The sequence below is a fragment of the Topomyia yanbarensis genome, chromosome 1 (assembly GCF_030247195.1).
Source record: "Topomyia yanbarensis strain Yona2022 chromosome 1, ASM3024719v1, whole genome shotgun sequence".
NCBI lineage: Eukaryota > Metazoa > Arthropoda > Insecta > Diptera > Culicidae > Topomyia > Topomyia yanbarensis.
The window spans coordinates 153,371,513-153,385,260 of NC_080670.1; the positions used below are offsets into that span (position 1 = coordinate 153,371,513).

The following is a 13,748-nucleotide window of genomic DNA, read 5'->3' on the forward strand; positions in this document are numbered from 1 at the left end:
GATTTAAAATGGTGCTTAGAATTATATTCTGTAATAAAATTACAATTTTGTATGTCAATTAGTATGCAATTTAAAAACATGTACGAAGTTATTGTTAGAAAAACTTTTTTACCGATTTTTCTCCATCATGCAATCACATTCAAAATGTTTCTTTTCTCTTTAAGTTTTTGTTTCCAAAATATAAAAAATTTTAAAAAATGGGTTTTTTCGCAATTTGAATTTTTAACTTAAATTTTTGTTTTTTGAAAAATGACACAACATTTTTTTCAGTGTATATTTTTTTCGGATAGAAGTATTCATTCCCTGTAACTTGTTCTCAGATAGTTTTGCTGTATAAAATACAGTAATCGAACAAAAAAAATTAAATTTATGCGCGTAGAAACGTTTACGCCCTTTTGAAACATTAGTCTTGTATCAAAATATTCCAATTGCCAGAGAATATCATGGAGATTCATACAGCGAACACACCTGCAAAGTTTCGTTCGAATCGACGATGGTCATATTTTGCGGTCGGCCGGTTTCTCATGGAATCCCTCACGTAGAAACGTCTATGCACTTTTGAAAAAATATTCTTGTGCCAAAATATCGCAATTGGTAGAGAAAATCATGGAGAATCATAAACCGAACACTACTGCAAAGTTTCGTTCGAATCGACGATGGTCATATTTTGCGGTCGACCGGTTTCTTCCCTCACATCCCTATAAATAGGGGAACCCTGGGCTATTCGGACCTACTTAAACGAATCGCCCTTTTAGGTGGATAGATGTGAAAAAGTTACCGGATAAAAGTCCTAATTGTTAGTTTGAAACCCTTTTACAATGTAGGAGTAATTCGGACCGTCATTTTTCTTTAATTTTTTTACAATGGAATTATGTTTACCTATGTGTTAGTTACAAGAGACACTCCTTAAGGCACAAAAAAAAAAATTGCTTTACAAAAACTTAATCTGGTATGCCACAGCTGTCGATTGGCGGCCCATGTATTTTCTTTGCTGTGGCGTGTGCAATGTTGTGCGCAGACACAAGCCGTTGAACAGTGGTTGACGGAATAGGGGGTCCGAATAGCCCCGTACGCTCATATCACACAACAGTGGTGAGCGTCTCGAAAATATCTCTGTTTTCGCACAAACAAATATCATTCCATAAAATAGGAGCATCAAGCTTTCCAAAACACTTACCTTTAATTTCTGCACTTTTATTTGTTGCTTTAATAACGGTTTTTCCATTATAAAGATTTTTGTTTTGAGAATGGCAAAACAACGAAACACCTTGTATCTCCTTTTTTACAAAGAACAAAGAATCAACTTCAACTCTCAAAATTAATGTTTCAGAATAGCGATTCCACGTATATGTACGATAGTCAGAAAGTCTTGCTATTTTCTGAGAAATCGAGGGGGTCCGAATTACCCCCACTGTCTTAATAGCCCCTGGTCCCCCTAATAATACGTTTATTCTACTTAATTGCGGTTATGTCTCTGACAGTATGTTAAATTGACGCGTTTTAAGCAGTGCGAATCCTTCCAAAAGCTAGTCACTATTGATAACTTCCAAATGTAAAATACTACATTTAATGTTAAATGTTTGTTTTTTGATAATGTCCCAATGGAGGTATGGCTACACGATCTGCCACCGAATGCTACCGAAAATTCTTTTTTAGCTTTCATATTGCCATACGGAGAATTGAAATCCGTCGAAATTCTAAAAATTGCTTGATTTTTTTTCTAGAAATATCATGTTCACCGCAACGGTACTTCAAAAAAGCTTCATTCCGAAAACATCGAGTATGAAGTTTTGTGTTAGATCTTGCTATTCAACTTTCAAGTACTAAGAAAGAGGAAAAACAAATCTTAACAATACTGTGACTACTTTTAAGATAACCCCCTCTCCTCTTTCAGAAGCAAAAGTAAACTCTTTTCTTACTATTTTGTGCGTTGGTGTGGTTACAGATGAACCCTTTATTTCAACGCTGAAAGGCATGTCTTCAACCTTTATTAATAGCCTTTTTGAACAACCTTTCTAACATAACCTAACATCGTAGGTGGCTTGACACATCCTTTGATCAAAAGCATTCAGTTTGTGGCTATAGGACTAAGACTTTCGTTTGAGTTCGATTTTAATCTTCAACCGAAGTTCCCAGCTGTACGATTTGACTTTCCACCACGCGGTAGATTCCTTTTGTTCTCCTGTGTTAGCTGTATGAAACGCCAACACAGCGATACATGCGAGCGTCTAGCCGCGCATAAAACACCATAAAACATTAATAACAAAAGCTCCCGGATGCCATGTTCCGGGCAACTGACCCTAGAAACCCTGCCGAGCTGTTCAAAAAGCTCTATAGCTTTCCGAACGTTCGAGCTCACTATCAACTACAGCCACTCCCGTGCTGTGATGCCGTTGTCCCGCAACAGAGCAACAAATAATTCCTGACTTCCATTCAGCAGGGAGCAGGCTTGAGGGCAAAAAAACTGACCCGCCGTCAGTATCATGGAACAAAAAAATAAAATAAAACAAAATCGTAAATTCTGCGACTAGCAAAGTGAATTATCTGCTGCTATTTGTTGCTTTTGGAACGTTTTTTTCATTTACCCTTTTTTCTCTTTTATTTTATCAAAACAGAACAACAACTTCCGACAACATGGACAGCCAGTATTAGTGACCGAATTAGTAGCAGTAGCGCAGAACATCGACGTGAGTGAATGAATGGCGGCCACTTTTTCGAAACCGACAACAACAACGGCAGCAGAAACAGATCATCAACGATACAGGTGGCGCTGCTGGTGTGGTCATCACGGGTGCTGACCATCGTGGCATGTTCCGGACCATTATGCCACCATTCCGGCTGCGGGGCGCATCCTGTAGATCAGCCAATGGTGACGGCAGCAGCGAAAGCGACAGAGCGACAATCTCTGACACGATAGCAACAAAAGCAGCAACATCAACAGCGGTAGTCAATTTAATCAAATTAACTCGGTTGACCCCGGTGATACGTGGTTTATGAAGGTTGATCCGGTCCAGTTTTAGTTACACTCGGTTGAAATAACACAAAAAAAATAGACCCCGTGCCCGTAGTGGCGAACAGTTCAAAGGTGAAGTGGCGAATGAGGTTGGAAGCGAAATTGAATTTCGACTAAATTTGCGAGGAAATTAATAAAAGTAGTGCATTTAATAGTTGTGCCAGGAAAAAATGGCACTGAAAAGTTACATGACGGCGGTGGCGCTGCTGAATGTGCTGCAAATTCCAGGTATGTGGATTAAAATAACTGTACTGTTCAATTCTTGGAATGATTTTCGTGCTTTGTTTTGCCTCGAAAATAATAAGAAACTGACAAAATGAACGGCAGATCCTTTGGTCGTGACCCTCTTTTTGATATTTTATTATTATGGCTGACCATCTGGCACATATCCAAGGTTTTGATACAAAAATATGCCGATACAAAAAACCGCGACCAACATAAACCGATTGTTGGGAATCGTTATTTCGTAATTTTCTAAGTTTTAAATAACACCGCGAAACTAAATGCAAGCAGACGAAAAAATGGCGAAAGTTTGGTGTCCCAGAAAACCCCTAGTGAAAAACAGTTTAAAACTAAAGTTTGTATGGAGAACTAAGGCGGTTCGATCGGGAAAATATGTATAAAAACATCCATCTTAAATTGAACTGTCGAGATTTGATGTGAAAGCAAACAAGTAAGATCTGAAAAAAGGAAATTGCAAAAACGTAAAAACTAGTCTAGTTGTAAAAAATTCTTTCTTTGGAGTCGAATTTTGGCCATCGAATTTTTCTAACACACTGGGCTTGGAAGCAGAACAAATCGAACTGATGGCAGGGACTACATAATTGTGAAGAGATTTTTGAAAAAAAATTGAACAGAACTTCACAGGTGCCGAGATCGGCTCGGTGAATCCGGTGGAGCAAATAGTTCGGTTCGCTGGTGCCTCGATGACCCGCGACTGGCATTGTCTCCTCGCGGTCTACTCAGTCTAGACCCCAACGTTAAATCTAGTTCACACCAACGCAGAGCTCCCCGGCACAAGAAACTCTCCCGATACCGATTTTTCTTAAGTTTTCACTATATTTTTATCGAGCTAACCGGTAGGGTACCGTGGTCGGTCCGGCAATTCCAGATCGATCGTGGCGTCCGGTTCGCTTGTGCCCCGTTGGCCCATGTCGCATTATACTCGATTAGCCCCGGCGCTGGATCTTGTCTACTCTGGCGGTTAGTGCTCTCCCGAAACCGGTTGCTCACTGTTCATCACACTATTTTCGCTGTAAGTCGGTCATGATCTGCGTCACTACTCTGTCGACTGCGTTCCACGTGTTTACGTCGCTTGTCATTGTGTAGTTGACATTATCCGGGTTGATGTCCGGTTCTCCCATTTCAAGAGGAATGCTCTGCGTCACTTCCAAGCTCGGACATTCGAAGACCACATGTTCCGGTGTTTCCTCGACATTCTCGCACTCCGAGCCCAATAGTGACTTTGCGTGGCCGAACCGAAGATGACACTTCCTGTAGCATTCGTAGCCCGAAAGAAGCTGTGTCCTTTCTCCATGCTCTCTACTGACCCGCGTCGACAGGTTTGGGATGACCCCGAAACGCTGCCTTGCGCTCTTTTCTATCTGGATCCGATATTGCTCTCAGCCCGCCTTCTGGCTCTGAGACAAGCAGCGCGTTGCGTCCTAAGCGTCTAGTTCCACCAGCTTTCTATTACATGGCTCCAGTTTTCGCGGATTTGTGGCGTCACAAGTTAGCCGCATCCACGTTCTTGTCCTGCCATCCGGCCGAACTGCCTCAATGAAGAGATATTTGTAGAAGGCTTTCGTCTTTCACTGTCGCTCTTCGGTCATCCTTTTCCGTGCCGCATCAGGGTACCGTTGACTGATATGGTAGGGAATCGCCTTGTGGTAACTATGCGTACACGTTTCGCATACTCTCCAATACATGTTCGCCGTAAATTAAAGACTACAGAAGGTGACGTCGATGATAGACTCCCCCCCCCGTCTCTCCGAAATGTGCTAACGGAACCTGCATCACAGAATTCACTCGAGCTTCCTGCAGGATACAATGTCTTGTGTTTGTTTCTCTACTGCCCCACTCTACAACCCTGGCGTTGAAGTCACCACCAGTGACTACTGGCTTTCCACTGACTGATTGCTCGGTTAGCTGCTTCAGCATTAGGCTGAACTACTCCACTGTCCACATTACAGAAGCGTTACAGCTGCACAAGAACACGACATTGATTTTAGCGATCAAGAAGGGGTCGTACGGTCATTCGTTTTTGTCGTAAACTGCCACATCAGTTATTGTGCTGTGTCACAGATTTCTGTGGGTTATCTCCATTTCCGTTGGTCTGTGGCCGTCCTCTTGTAGGGCATTTTAAGCCACCCGTCTGCTGTAGTGCAAAGCATGCACTTCGGCCTTTGCGTGCAGTCTCTCGCAGGATGGCCCGTCTCCTTGCATTTCCAGCACAACCTCAATCTATCTGGGCCTTTGCAAGCCCGTGCCAACTGTCCACTTGAAGCATTTGTTTATTTACTCAAGGGGCGACTCGCAATGGGCTTTTCGACCATCCAACCCTAAACGTTACCTGCATCCAGCGCTTTGTCGGCAATGGTTACCGGTATCCAGGCTCTTGCACACAATCACCGTCTCCGAGCTTAAGGCTTTAACTTCTGGCTCTTCACTCATTGTTTCCGTAATAGTCTTCTGCATACTCGAGCTGTTAATCGTGGGATCCTCTTTCAACACGAAGGGCATCTCAGCTTTTTGGGTATAACTGTTTCTTATCACGTTTCCCCCAAATCCCCAAAAACTCCGGATCCTCTCTGATCTTCTTGAGGAGCGCTGCATACGTTGTTCCGTCATTAGCCTTGACGAGCACGGCTTTTCCATTTGACGTCTTCTGTCGAGCTAGACGTTTTTCTTTCTTCTGCTGCTTTTCTCTCTTCCTTCCGCTTTTGCTGTTTCCCGTATTTCTCCTTCCGACCAATAACGGCACTTCAGTTTTCTCATGGTTGAGAGCGTTCTCGTACTTCTGGTTCTTGGGTCCGCGTAGTCTTTCGGCTCCTAGCGAGGTGCTTGCCCTCTTTGGAGTCATGGAAACTGGCGTGTTCTGCACTCCAACTAACTTCACCTTCTTCTGCTTCAAGAGGGCTAGAAAGATAGTAGCCTTAGCCAACGCCAATACATCAGCCTTCAGCGTTGCCGTGTCATACACCTTCACGGCAAAAAGTAGCGCCTTTGCGGTTCTGAGAACCATCTCTTTAGTGTCCTTATGGACATTGTTTCTCACGTCCACAAACTAGTGGAGATCCTCCTCCAAGCACTTCGCTGAAACTACTTTTGGCACATGTTTACTCACGCCGCTTTACTCTGGTTATTGTTTTTATTCAGGAATCAGAATATATTGGCTCAAATGGCACGTTATCCGTACATTTGTGCCCGCTTCCTTGAGCCATTTACCTCCCAGCTTTATCGAGATCAACTCGGATATTATCCTATTCCGATTGAGAGTTCCCCGACAAGGGAATTTCTTTCGTTACCGGTGTTAGTTTCGTGAATCAATTAGCTCCCCTTTTCTTCACGATTCTGTCGGGTAGACCACGGTGGCGAATCTACCCTACCGTGAATTCCCCGGCGGTAGATTGCCCCCGATATCGATGTACGTTTCTATGAGCCATTTAGCTCCCGCTTAGTCTACTCGACCTTGCCCCCGGCGGTGGACCTAGCCTCCTCAACGGGCCAGCCAGTAGGTGCTGAGGCCCATCCAGCGATTTCGGGTGGAGCGTAGCTTCCAGTTCACAGGCGCTCCAACAAAACACTGCTAGTTGTTCAACGCGGTCTACTCGGTCTAATCCTTGGCGGTGGATCTAGCCTACTCACGAGCTACCCGGTAGGGTGTCGAGGTCGGTTCGGCAATTCCGGTAATGCCGGACGACACGAATCTGGTGCTACATCGCGTACTACTCAACTGGTTTCCGGCGGTGAACCAATCCACACCGTCAGAGAGTTCAAGAACGGCTGAATTTCTTCCGAAACCCGATTTGTGGTTCCACGGCGGCATTCTAGCCAATGGCGCTACCTTGTTGGACCCTTCGCCACTTCTTTTGCAGCTCGGAGAGTAGACTCGTAACTACTCTGTTGACAGCGTACCCGATATGCTCGTCGTGGGACATCTCTTCGACGGTATTGTCCACTGTTATATCAGGCATACCCCTTTCAACTTCTTCGAACCTAGGGCATTCGAAAACCACGTGTTCCGGTGCCTCTTGCACATTCCCACACTTCGGGCAAAGGGGAGACGTAGCGTGTCCAAACCGATGTAGGTACTTCCGGAAGCATCCATGCCCGAACAAAAACTGCGTCAAATGGAAGTTCACCTCTACACGCTTCCTATGTACCTAAGCAGACAGATTTGGGATGAGTCGGTGGGACCAGCTTCCTTTCTACGCGTTGTCCCACTCTTACTGCCACTTAGACATCGACCGGGCCATGTGCCTGGGTTTCGGCCATCAGGCAAGGAATCAGTTCCTTGCCTGATGGCCGAAACCCAGGCACTTGGAAACAACTTTCCATATCTTTAGTGGCTCTAGGGATCAATCGTAACGAACACACCGACCATCCAATTTTATTCTTACCGATCGTCATAAGCGTGTTGGCTGCGGTAGGCGATAAGCGTATCACTGCTGTCTGTGTGCCACTGTACGACTTCCTCAACCTGATTGACCTTCAGCCTAGGATCCTCTCTCATCCTTTTGAGGATCGCAGCGTACGTCAATCCGTCTTTGCTTTGACGACTACAGCGACTCCCCTTTACTTCTCATGGGGCGGCCGAAGGACTTCTTTCTTCTTTTCCTTTTTTTTTTCTTTTTTTCCTGTTTTTCCTGCTCTCTTCTACTGTTTCTACGGTTCGCCGTTAACTCTGCAATTGTCAGCTGTTTCGCTGTCATTCGCTGACCTTCTTGGGCTTCTTCGGTTCCTCCTCCTATCCTGCTGTTTTCCATACTCTCTTCACGAGAATACAGATCACGCTTCGGCGCCTCACAGGCTTCTGATTTCGCTATCTCCGTGGTCTTCAGCGTCTTTTCAGCGTCTTCAGCTTTTTCTAGTAACGCCATCTGTTTGCATTAGGCTACTGATACGGCGGATATGATGCTAATCACTAGATCCTTGATCTGTCCGTGCACGTTGCCCTTGCACAATTATATTGAACACAACCAGTGATGGAGCCATAGTTTGGAGAAATGAGAAGGGTCCAATTGCTTCACTAGGTGAATTAAAACAGGTTTTAGTTGAACAATTTCTCAACCAGAGTAAGTCCAATTAAAAAGCGGTTCAGCTATGCGTCAAACCAGCGAATCATGTCTGCAGAAATAAATATATTAGAAACGAAACAAGTTTAGTTATGGATCCATCGAAAGTAAATAAAAATATTATTTGACTATATTAACGTGTCGTCTTACCACCTCTACTTTTCGATTTATATAAAAAATAGTGTCCTGCACTCTGATTATCTGGTCACTTTGATTACGCAAATGTAATCACAAAAATTAATTCCTAAAAATTCTGACTGTGTATAATCCATTAATGTTTTAACAATTTGTTTTTGTATTAGTTATCTGTCCACCCAATTCCATAATTTTCCCACCGTGTATTCTGAACATAATTTCTTTTTCTACATCAGCACTGTGCGATAAGGACAGACATTTTGGTTATTCAGTGCGCTACAGGGAAACTGGTGTTGCACTTGAGTCATCTATTATTCACAGGTGTGTTAAAGGGAAAGTGGCATTTTTTATCGTTATGGCTCTATGTTACTAAGTACTGGTGTTCTGCATCATGGTAAATTAATTTATCTAATATACATATAATCCTTTATACCACTGGTGGCACCCTTCGTCTGAAGTTAGGTTTTTATTTTCTCATAGAACGGTTAGATATGGTATTTTTCTTGATTTATATTCTTCAAAGATAATGGGGAAAATAATTTTTGCTGGAAGAAAGTCGACATGATTTGGGTTTTAAAAAATATGTTTTGTCCAAGTATTGCGACATTTATAAAAAAAATTGAAAACATAGTAAAATCGGATTTTGTGTATCGCTATCAGTTTTTTAGTCTGATATATGATAGCGAACGAATTTGTTTTGATAGGTCAAAACCATACTGAGTAAATCAATATCGAAGCATAAGTCACCGTAGTCGATCATCAAAAAGGTTGGATTTTGTACACCAAAGTGAGACAATCTGGTTTGCTGGCGAAAGCGAAACGAACTTTTATTTTTTTAGTTCGAGCAGTGAATGCCTGGTACAAGGTAAAATTTTTATTTTCAAGAGGATAATTGTGCTGGTTTGGATTCATCATCTAACTAGCCCCAAGTTGTCGTTAAATATTGACGCATTCGTTCGAAACACAAAATTCAGATTTATCCATTAAGACTTGCGAAATCCGCAAATCGTCGACTCCAGTGAAAAGTATCGTACAACATGTCTGCCATGATAATCAAACCATTTTTTTCCGAAACTGCATTTACTGCCCATTATCACAGGCCGATTATATCTTCTATAGGACACCGCAGCAACACGTGCAAAAGAAAGGAAAGGCCCACCGTGAAAGCACGCTGAGGCTAATGAAACCAATAAAAATATATTACGCGGTAATATTTCACAACCGCGCGGCGAGGCCACCACATCCGTGGTAGCCGCTAGTAGTCTATTTGGAAAAAAACATCATTCCTGAAGTTGAACGGAAGACGGCAAACTGCATTCGTGCGGTCTGTGACGTTCGCCCCATAATGTCACTGTAGGGATGACCAGTTTAACATTTTCCCAGATCAGGACTTGGCGCAACATTCTAGCTTACTACAACTCTATTTTCAAACTATGTAGCAATTCTATTGAAAGTCATAGTCGTTATGTATTCTCGCGGACATATAAGCAACCAAAAGTTGTTACTGGAAATGCGTATCTATACCGGTTGGTGAAACGACGAAAACATGCTTATAGTATCACTAACACACGCGGCCGTTCCATGCGCGGTAGTCCAAAATAAAATGACGCAATATCTAGATGAGAGTCGAGTCGTTTGAACCTGAGTCCTACCGTCAACTAATCTGGAACACGTGAAAACGCGAACCCAGCCTAAACTTGCCTTTGTTCTACAAAGAACCATAAATACAAACCAGATCATCTCTACATCTCCCTGTCCGAGAGGACTAGCGCTCAAAGTCTAGCTACATCGTACAACTATATTTCCACAATGTCTTTCAGTTACCTTCCACAAAGCACCAGGGGCTCTGTCCTCTAGTCGCCTTCGAAAAGTGAGCGTGACTCCGATGATTGTGGTTGCGGGAATGTAAAAAATGACCTCAGTACCGCGTGGCGCCTGAGGTCGTGGTTGGACTCCATTTGCCGGACGTCGTCGTCGTCAACTCCACTCTCCCCGCCCATCAACCGCAGCCATGTGTTGTCTCTGGTGGCCAACGAGGTTTGTGGCATTATTTTTTATTGTTCCATGAACAGCTACATTGTGGCACCCTTTTCCTATCTATATCGAGCTGGGATGATGTTCTCCAGTTTTTTTTAGCTTCATCGCGCGCAAGCTTTGAATTGCACTACCAGTCTGAATGTTGGAAATGTGAGGACCTCAAAAAGCGTCAGTCAAATAATTTCATTATCACATCGACCCAGTCCATAAACACCCCAACCAGCATTCCTTGGGGGAATCGGAAGTGGGATGGAAGCATGACGGCAGCGAAATAACGGTTCCGGATCCAACAAGTGGATTCGGACTTCACTGGGGAAACAGGGTAGAGCTACGATGTATAATGGTGATGTCAAGCGGTGCAGTGATAAAATTAAATTATGACTAATTTGTATTGGCAATTGGGTGATAATTACCATTCGGTTAAATTGATGCTTTAGTTTATTGAAAATTGTTAACAAATTGGTTTGTAGTTGCATGGTATTCTGAAGCTATTATCTTTCATTGAGGTCAAATTTTTCACTGGCTACTCCAGGGGGAGGGACCTCTTTAAATAAATTTTAGTAGTAAAGTGTTCTTGTTCTTGTTCTAGTTGTGAATTTAGATGTTTATACCAAAGATGGCTCAAATCGGTCAGTGTTAAAATCGCCATTTTTGCAGAAACATCCCATTAGAAATACTTCTTTTGATCAACCGCATTCAGCCTCTTTCTGAAATATAGAAATATATAGGTTTGACTTTATACTTGAGTTATGGGAAGAATTGGAGTAAAACGGGTACATACGTTTCGGGCGACCAGTCTAACTATATTCAAACGATAACCTGGATTTTTATACATAAGAATCATCACTTTTGATAAGCCGCATATAGCCTTTTACCGAAATATAAAGCCAGAATTAACTTCAAACTTTAGTTTTGCGGAGAATTGGGGTAAAATGGGTGTATACGTTTCGTGAGATGATTCTAAATGTCTTCAATCGATTTTCTGGACTTTTTACATAAGAAATATCAATTTGTGTTAGCCGTTTCCAACTTTCTTTCGAGTTATATATTCAGTTTTGAAAATAAACTCAAACGAAAAGGATAATTGGGGCAAAACGGGCATGATAGCGTACCGTGCGGCCGTTATAAATACTAGCAATCAATTTTTCAGCCCTTTTTACATAAGAAAAACCTTAGCTGGTAAACGACATCCAGCCTTTTCAAAAAAAGGCGCGTTTTGGGTCCATTTTTCCCACTGTGCGCTGCCTCAGAATAGATCTGAAATACAAAGCTAATAGTAATTTTTCGATATTAAACTTTGATATTGATTTTTTAACCATTTTTCCAATTCAAGGCTTCACTAAAAATAGTGAATACAACTAATTTGTAGATTTTATAGGTCATTCCTCTAATGAAAAAGCTTTTCTTTCGGGAGGCCAGTCTTTAAATTGAATCGTTTTGTTTTGTTTTCATGTTTGGAGATAAACGCGTTTATAGTTTTGAGAACACTTTCGATTAATTGTTCGTGGTGGAATGTCAATATTTTGTATCAACTACATGGAATTATGGGTTTTTTACATCACTGATTGCGAATCTGAAGTTAGTTTTTTTCTAAATTCAAAATGGCCGACCCAATATGGAGGAACCCCACTATAAATAAGTGGTGTTTCAGCCAAATTCTAGAAAAAAGGTTTTATGAGTTCTTCTTCCAGCCGTGAAATACGTTCTCAAGAGCTGTATACATATAGGGGAGCTGGTGGTAAGTCGTACATGTAAAGGATATACTCAAAATTGATTTTTTGCGCAATAAGCGTTAAAATCCGAGACTTGAAAATTACATTCGCACGATGATGCACTACTGATTATTAATGTTTGCTTAAATTGTACACATTTAATAGTAGTCAAGGCATACTGAGTGTTTCATAATTCCATAATAATATACATAATATGATACATATACAAAGCATTTGAATTGTTAAAATTATATGTCTAAAATAGCCATGTGTCCGTCTTACCCACAGTTCCCCTACAGAGCTACGCGAACCATTCTGGAAACGTACATCAAGCCATGAAAAGGTTTCTACCTTAGGCGCGCGTCTCGAGCTGAGAGCGTCCCATAGCGTCCAGGACGCCGCTTCGAACAGTGACAGAATCCGTTCGAAACAGATCGAAGAATCCGTTCAACACAATATTTTAAACACTTAATCCTTTTAAAAAATGCAAAGAAAAATGATTGAAATGGTGAAATCTGCTTAAACAGTGGTAATTCCGAAAATCGTGGAAAACTCGTTTTATTGAATGACGAGTAGTCGCCAAATATGGATATCTGATTATATTTTAAAAACAAAGACTTCGACTTCAGTTTTATTGGAATCCTCTGAAACCCAATCAACATGGCTATTTTCGGAATATTTGATTTCAATAATGTGTAAATCATCGGTCTGTGGCATCTACTCGTTAAGACCATGACTAAACACCTCTAACATTTTATGGTTGAAGTACGGGTCAAAAAGAATCTTCGAGATCAGTTTTTCCACTTTCCCAGTATTTACATTAAAAAGTAGTAGTGAACAATTGTGCAGATGATGTGTTCCAGGAATTGACCCATCTTTGATGTTGATGTGATAAACGTCGAGAGCAATACATTGACTTACCAGGTGAATAAACTTAAATCCGCTGTTTGCTCATAGATGGCATTAGTGGGCATATTTAGCTACCATAGAAACGTCATGCGTTTTGTTTGTGTGAGTTCGACACCTGTTTACATCAATCATTGCACATCATCAGTGATTTCATATAACAGCTTACATTTTCCCTTGCGTAATTATGTCTAATTTTGTGCCACAAAAAGAGGGACTCGCCCTTCCTACACGATGTTAGTCGATATTCTGGCTATCCCCTCTTGCACTGGTAAACCGGTAGGATGCCGACGTCGGTCTGGTGATTCTAGGCTGAGCGTGAATTCAGGTACGCTGGAGCGCCGACGATCCGGAACCAGTACTTCGTCTCACTTTACATCTAGTCCCCAATGACGGAACTAGATTACACCGAAAGAGAGTTCCCCGCAGTGGAATCCCTTCGCTGCATTCTCTGCAGCTCGGAGAGGTTGTGGACTGTCTCTTTGGGCATATCCCTTCAAACTTCTTCGAACCTAGATCATTCGAAGACCACGTGTTCTGCTGTTTCTTGCACATCAACACTCTGTGGGTGACGAATCATATCTAAAGCGATGCAGGTGATTTCGGAAGCAGCCATGCCCGGACAAAAAATGCGTCAAACGGAAGTTC

The 13,748-nt window shown here is 42.2% G+C and overlaps 1 protein-coding gene across 3 annotated transcripts in view; it reads left to right on the top strand.

The window, feature by feature from the left end:
- LOC131677903 (carbonic anhydrase-related protein 10) overlaps nt 1-13,748 on the top strand; it is a 319,983-nt gene that overhangs the window by 149,200 nt on the left and 157,035 nt on the right. For all 3 annotated transcript variants that reach the window (XM_058958004.1, XM_058957995.1, XM_058958014.1), the window contains one exon: nt 2,616-3,241. In XM_058958004.1, the coding sequence (XP_058813987.1) occupies nt 3,184-3,241 (58 nt within the window). In that variant the 5' untranslated portion in view covers nt 2,616-3,183. The remainder of the gene's footprint in view (nt 1-2,615; nt 3,242-13,748) is intronic.